Below are 7,481 nucleotides of genomic sequence, written 5' to 3' on the forward strand. Positions count from 1 at the left end.
TTTCAAATTATTTTGAATATAAAAATTATATATATATATATATAATATTATTTTAATATTATTAAACATAATAATATTATTTTGCAAATAGGGTAAGTCAAATTTTCATGCTTACAGTACTAACCTGATTACCAATCGGTATTAACTTGATTACCAATCGGTATAAGCCAATACTGATTAGTTTTATTCCAATCGGTCTCAATCGGGAAAAGCTCTCTCGGTGTTACCTTATTAGGTAACGCCGATTGGTTAATAATCAATCGATGTTTTCTCCATAAGCTTGTACCGATTGGTGGAGTGACCAATCGGTACAACCTTATGGAGAAGTACTGATTGGTTGATTGACCAATCGGTGATTCTAAAAAAGCCTATACCGATTGGTTGATTGATTAATTGGTAACACTTATATAATTAAAAATATAAATTTAAATAATATTACTATACTTAATATAAAACCAAAAATTAAACCATAACCAAAATTAAACCATAAACCAAACCCTGAATTGAACCAAAATCATAACAAATGTTCTTAAACAAACACATAATCAAAGTATTACTCCAACATTTGAAATTGAACCAAAATAATAACAAAAGTTCTTAAAAAAACACATAATCAAAGTACTATACCAACATTTATAATTGAACCAAAATAATAACAAAAGTTCTTATTTAATTTGCGTCTTCCCCAGAATCATCGTTGTCTTGTTGTTGGGGCTGTACAAGTGGAATTATTGTGGATGATCCTGACCCGATGATTGACCGCCAATATTAGTAAATTGTGCAAACAATGTAGGATCTATTGATGCACCTCCAAACATAAATTGTGTCATAAGACGCATCATCTCGGCTCTCTCCACTCTCATCCTCACTTCCATATCAACCCTCAACCTATTTTCCATCTTGGCCCTCTCGGCCTTCATCGTCTCTTCTATATCATCGAGTCTTCTTTGCATTGTCACATTATTCAAACTTTTATTGTATACCAACACCAAAACATTCATTCAACATCATAAGTTAGAACATTAAAGCATTTCATACCACATTCATTCTACTACACTAATAATACACAAATTTGGCTCATTCTCAACTCAAGAATCAAAATTAATTATTGTAGAAATATGAAATAAACAAAATTGAATGAATAAATTCATTACATGTGTGCACCATCAAATATTCCTCCCCAAATGAAGCACTAAGAAATAAACTGAAATTGCTTCCTCTTTCACTACATTCATAAAAAAACAAAAGCTTAATAAATAAAGCAAAAACTTGAAAATCACATAGCTTAATCAATCGGAAGCATTCTCTTTAACATTCATCTAACAAATCATATAGTTTAACCAAAATGCAAGAAAGGAAAAAAGATCACCTGAATGGAAACGGTAGTAGCAAGGGTTTCGGATCAAAGACAACAAAATGATTCTTGAAAACCTAAACCTAAACAAAGAAGATTTAACCAATCAAAAACTTACTTCGACCTAAATGAATAAATTTTAACCGATCATAATCTTATCTAGACGAACGGTGGTAAAGGAAATGGAAAACGGTGCACGACGATCGATAGTGCGAAATGGCTAGATGGAGAGGGAATTGGGAGCATGGGAAGCTCTCAGGTTGTTTTGATATTTTTATATGAAATATCAATTGGTTTAGTAGCCAATTGGTACTATAACTTAAAGCTTCACTGATTGGTTTATCTACCAATCAGTATTATGGGGCTTTCATCGATTGGTGTAAAAACCAATCGGTACTACTACTTCCTAAATGCGCCAAAAGATAGCGCCATTTTTTTGCGGGGTTTTATTGAGATATACCGATTGATTTTGAAACCAATCGGTGTTATATAAAGTATTACACCGATTGGTTTAAACACCAATCGGTATTATGTATATAATACTAATTGGTTTACAAACTAATCGGTAGTATGCTCATAATACGGATTAGTGTTTAAACCAATCAGTGATAATGGTCGCGATTACCCTCTTTTTTTATTAGTGGTATAATTCTACCCAATATAAAATAATTGAAACATAAATCTAATTACTTTCATGAGCTAATTCCTATATCTAAATTAATTAAAATGGATGTGGGATATGTTATTTTTAGGTTGTCGAGTCATCAAACTTTTTTAGAATGACTTTTGATCTTTTAAGTCGATTTTACAACTACTTTGGTGTGAATTAAAAAGAGTAATTTGTGGCTATTGGGATTCGAGCAAGAGTCTCCACGACCTCAACATGAAATTCTTACTACTAAACTATAGTCACTTTGTTCTTTTATTTCTTTTATTTCTTTTATTTGAGTGATAAACCACTATGAGAAAAAAATCGACTTATAATACTAAAAGTCATTCTAAAAGAAGTTTGATGGGTCGACAACCTACAAAAACATATCCCACATCCCTTTTAATTAATTCAGATATAAGAATCGGCTCATGAAAGTAATTAGATTTACCTTTCAATTATTTTATGTCGATTTTTACTAGTATTTTGGTGTGAATTAAAAATATTAATTTGTGTTTACTGGAATTCGAGCTCAGGTCTCCACGATCACAACGTGGAATTCTTAACACTAAACTACAGCCACTTTGTTATTTTATTTCTTTTATTTAAGTGGAAAAACACTGGGTGTGTTTGGTAACCTTGAAATTTGAATTGGAGGGTTCAATTCTAATTCTTATGTTTGATACACACTTTAAGAATTGGAATTAGAATTCCAATAAAATTCAATATAGTGTAATTTTATAGTTCTCAATTCCAATCTTTTTATTTATGAGATAAAATATTTTATTGAATAAATAAAATAATTTGACGATGGGATAAAATATTAAAAAAATCAAATAACTCAATATGACCATATATATTATTTAACAATAAATTCATATATTAAATTCAATTTCATTGTAATAAAACATATAATATAATTTATAACATTTAATATTGAATAAAATAAATTTTGAAATATGTTATTCAATTTATTTTATTTGAATGCATAAAATTATGTTTGAATTAATATAAAAAGTAAATATTTTGTAATGTTTTATTAGAATGTAAAACAAATCCAGCACTTTAAGAATATTTTTTAATAAAAAAATAAGTGTATCTTTAAAAATGTCACATAAATTAGTATAAAAATAAAATAAAAATATTTAATTGATAAATTAAATAATTAGTTGATGTAATAAAATATTTAAAAAAATAAATAATTCAATAATATCAAATGTGAATCCTTGAACAATATAAATATATATATATATATATATATATTATTTTGCAGCACAATAAATTCATATATTAAATGTAATTTCATTGTAATATAACATATAATACAATTTGTGCCTTCAATTAACATTTAACATTGAATAAAATAAAATTTGAAACACATGATTTAATCCATTTTTATTTGAATGCATTAAATTATGTTTGAATTAACATAACCATGCTTTATTTAGATGTGGAACAAATCCAGCATTCCAAGAATCATTTTTCAATAAAAAAAATTGTAACATTGTTTTTTTATATGATTTTATTCAATCTTCACATAATTAATTAATTGTTATTTTTGAATTAAAAAAAAAAAGCTCACTTAGACGTATGTACTTGTACAACTAGCTCACTTAAACTTATGTACTAATAAAAGGTCATTTAAACGTACTATCAAAAATTGACTCATTTAACTTCTTTTAATAATCATAGTTAACTTTTATTTTTAAATTTATATATTTACTAATTAAATATTAATATATTTTCTCTCTCTTTATTTTTGATTTATTATTTCATTTATTACTAATAAATGAACTTATATTTTTATCTTTTTTATAATTTTTTATTATTTCTATATGAGTATTTATGATTAATTATTTTAATTTTATTATTATATATATATATATATATATATATATATATATATATATATATATGAGCATTCATATTAATTATTTTAACTCTATATTTTTTCTTTTTTTATATATATATTTTTTTATATTCACATTAATTATTAATTATTTTAAAATTGTTTGATCCCAATAATTGAATATAACAATGAAAATTCTTTCAACAATAAAAATCCTTCAACACAAAAATAAATTAATTAAGAATTGAATAATAATAAAAATTCATTCATCAAACACTAAAAAAGTAATAATCAAATATTAGACAAAACAATTCCTTTACTACTAATATAAGTCGTGAATAAAAATTAAATAAAAAATTATTAATTTTATTTTTATTTATATTAAACTAAATAAGAAAAAACCCATTTTTATTTTTATTATATTAAATTAAATAAGAAAAAACCCTTCAAAAAAATATTACAATAAAACATAAAATTCATAAATAAGTTGTTAAATTTTTTTTAAAAAATGAGAATTTAAGAAATATGAGAAATAAAAACTAATAAAAAAAAAGATGAAATATAAAAGAGAAATTAATATTAAAATAATAAAAAATTTAAGAATAAAATAAATTACCTAGTTTAATTAATGAAAAGGAAGAAGAGAGAAAATATATTAATATTTAATTAATAAATATATAAATTTAAAAATAAAAATTAACCATGGTTATTAAAAGAGGCTAAATAACTCAATTTTTGATAGTACATATGTTTAAATATGACATTTTATTAGTACATATGTCTAAGTGAGCTAGTTGTACAAATACATACATGTTTAAATATGATATTTTATTAATATATATGTCTAAGTGAGCTAGTTGTACAAGTACATAGTGATCTTTTTTCCTTATTATATATATAAATATATTGTTATTATTGAATATAAAAATAAATATGTGATGTAATATTATATATTTTAATATAAAATTATTGATAAAAAAATATTTTATTTTATTAGTGTAAAAAAATATAAATATTTATATGGGATGAGAGAGTAAAAAATACTTGATAATATATATATATATATATATATATATATATATATATATATATATATATATATATATATATATATATATATATATATATATATATATATTAAGAGAGAGAAAATAATTAAGATAAATAATTATTAGGAGAGAGAAATTAACTTATTTTGTGAGATTGTGGAGAGAGCGTGTTGTACACCTCTAATATTTTTAAATTAAGCATTATTAAATATATATAAATGTGGAACAAATCCAACCCACTAAGAATCATTTTCAATAAAAAAATTCTATCTTTAAAAAAGTCACATAATAATATAAAAAATAAAATAAAAGTATTTTAATTAATAAATTAAATAATTTATTTAAGTAATAAAATATTTAAAAAATCAAATAATTTAATAATATCAAATTAGGTGAATCTGTGCCTTCAGTTAACATTTAATATTGAATTAAATAATATTTGTAACGCATCAGCATCATTGAATCCTTTTTTTTAATTCATTAAATTATGTTTGAATTAACATAATCATGCTTTATTAGATTTGGAACAAATCCAGCCCTCTAAAATCATTTCTTAATATAAAATATTGTCTTTAAAAAAAAGTCACATAAATATGAACCATGTTTTTTATACTATTTTAATCAATTTTCATTCAAATAAAGGACTATAAATAGCTTAACATCTTTACAATTTATCATACACTTGCACTAATTCTCATTAAAAGAAAATGAAGACCTTAAGGATTTCATTTTTTGCATTTCTTATTGTCTTATTTTCATTATCATCAACTATTTCAGCAGGTTCTATTCATGATTTTATTGAATGTCTCTCACATTTTTCACCAAATTCTTCTTCAATTCCTAAAATTACTTACACATCTCATGACTCTTCATATTTATCCGTCTTGAATTTCTCCATACACAATCTACGATTCACCATGCCCTCTACTCCGAAGCCACTCGTGATCATCACACCCTTATATGAATCTCAAATTCCGGCAATCATTTCTTGTTCCAAGAAACATGGGATGCAAATTAGAGTTAGGAGCGGTGGGCATGACTACGAAGGTGTCTCATATGTTTCTCGAGTCCCTTTTATAATTCTCGACCTCATTAACCTTAGATCTATTGATGTTGACCTTAAGAGCAAGACTGCTTGGGTTCAAGCTGGTGCGACTATTGGTGAACTTTATTATAGTATAGCCAATAAAAGTAAAACCCTAGCATTTCCGGCTGGAGTTTGCCCTTCCATTGGTGTTGGTGGACATTTTAGCGGGGGAGGGTATGGTACGTTGCTACGAAAATATGGTCTTGCTGCTGATAACATTGTTGACGCTCGCATGTTAGATGTAAATGGAAAAGTGTTGAATAGAAGCTCGATGGGTAAGGATTTATTTTGGGCCATCAGAGGTGGTGGAGCAGCAAGTTTTGGTGTCGTTCTTGCATGGAAGGTAAAACTAGTTAGTGTACCATCTACCGTCACAGTTTTTACCGTTCGAAAAACCTTAGAACAAAACGGTTCGAATCTTGTTCATAAATGGCAAACTGTTGCAAATAAGTTTCCTAATGAACTATACGTTAGAATCGCCATCACTAGGGTAAAGTCTAGTATTGATGGTAAGCCAACAATTCTAGCCTCGTTCATTTCCTTGTACCTTGGCGGAGTTGATGACCTCATTCGCATTATGCAAGAAAGCTTTCCCGAGCTTGGTTTGACGAAAAATGACACAGCCGAGATGAGTTGGATCGAATCAATCCTTTATTTCTTTGAATTGACTGGTAAACCTCTTGACATTTTGCAAAGTAGAATTGAACCAGATATAACCTACTTTAAAATAAAGTCCGATTACGTGGAAGAACCAATTCCCGTATCTGGATTAGATGGAATATGGAACATGTTCTTCGAGGATGGTGCTGAGATGTGTCGACTCGTTTTGAGCCCATATGGTGGAAGAATGGACGAAATCTCTACTTCATCAATTCCATTCCCTCATAGGGCAGGGAACTTGTATAAAATCCAATACTTGTCGATTTGGGACAAGGCGAGTACAACCGTGACTAGAAGCCGTATAGATTGGATCCGTAGGCTTTACAGCTATATGGAGCCTTATGTTTCAAAGAACCCGAGAGCTGCATATCTCAACTATAGAGATTTCGACATAGGGACAAACTCACAACAAAACACGAGCTATGAACAAGCAAGTGTTTGGGGGATGAAGTATTTCAAAAACAACTTTAAGAAGTTGTCCATGGTGAAAACTAATGTTGACCCATCAAATTTCTTTTGGAATGAGCAAAGCATACCAACTCAAGATAGAATGATTATACATATGTAACATTTTATTGCTTTAAGATTTAGACAAGATAAGAATAAATAAATTGTGTTAAAAATGAGGCTACTATTCCATATCTATATCTGTGGACCATCATAATATTTCAATTTTATATTTATATAACTAGTGTCTTGTTATCATTCTCATAATCGATTTTGCATAGAAAGTTTATACATTTTTTTGTCGATAATCTTATCTCGTTACAAATACACATAGATTAATTATAACAATACAACAAAAGAATAATTTAAAAAAAAAATACACTAAA

The 7,481-nt window shown here is 26.5% G+C and overlaps 1 protein-coding gene across 1 annotated transcript; it reads left to right on the forward strand.

The window, feature by feature from the left end:
- The first annotated feature begins 5,608 nt into the window (after window positions 1–5,608).
- LOC124943161 (berberine bridge enzyme-like 18) lies at window positions 5,609–7,216 on the forward strand. The gene has a single exon (XM_047483712.1). The coding sequence runs from the start codon at window positions 5,609–5,611 to the stop codon at window positions 7,214–7,216; it is 1,608 nt and encodes a 535-aa protein (XP_047339668.1).
- The last annotated feature ends 265 nt before the right edge of the window (window positions 7,217–7,481 follow it).

This window comes from Impatiens glandulifera, chromosome 6 (assembly GCF_907164915.1).
Source record: "Impatiens glandulifera chromosome 6, dImpGla2.1, whole genome shotgun sequence".
NCBI classification, from domain to species: domain Eukaryota; kingdom Viridiplantae; phylum Streptophyta; class Magnoliopsida; order Ericales; family Balsaminaceae; genus Impatiens; species Impatiens glandulifera.

Coding starts and splice junctions, on each gene's coding strand:
- LOC124943161 (XM_047483712.1), top strand. CDS start 5,609: ATGAAGACCTTAAGGATTTCATTTTTTGCATTTCTTATTGTCTTATTT.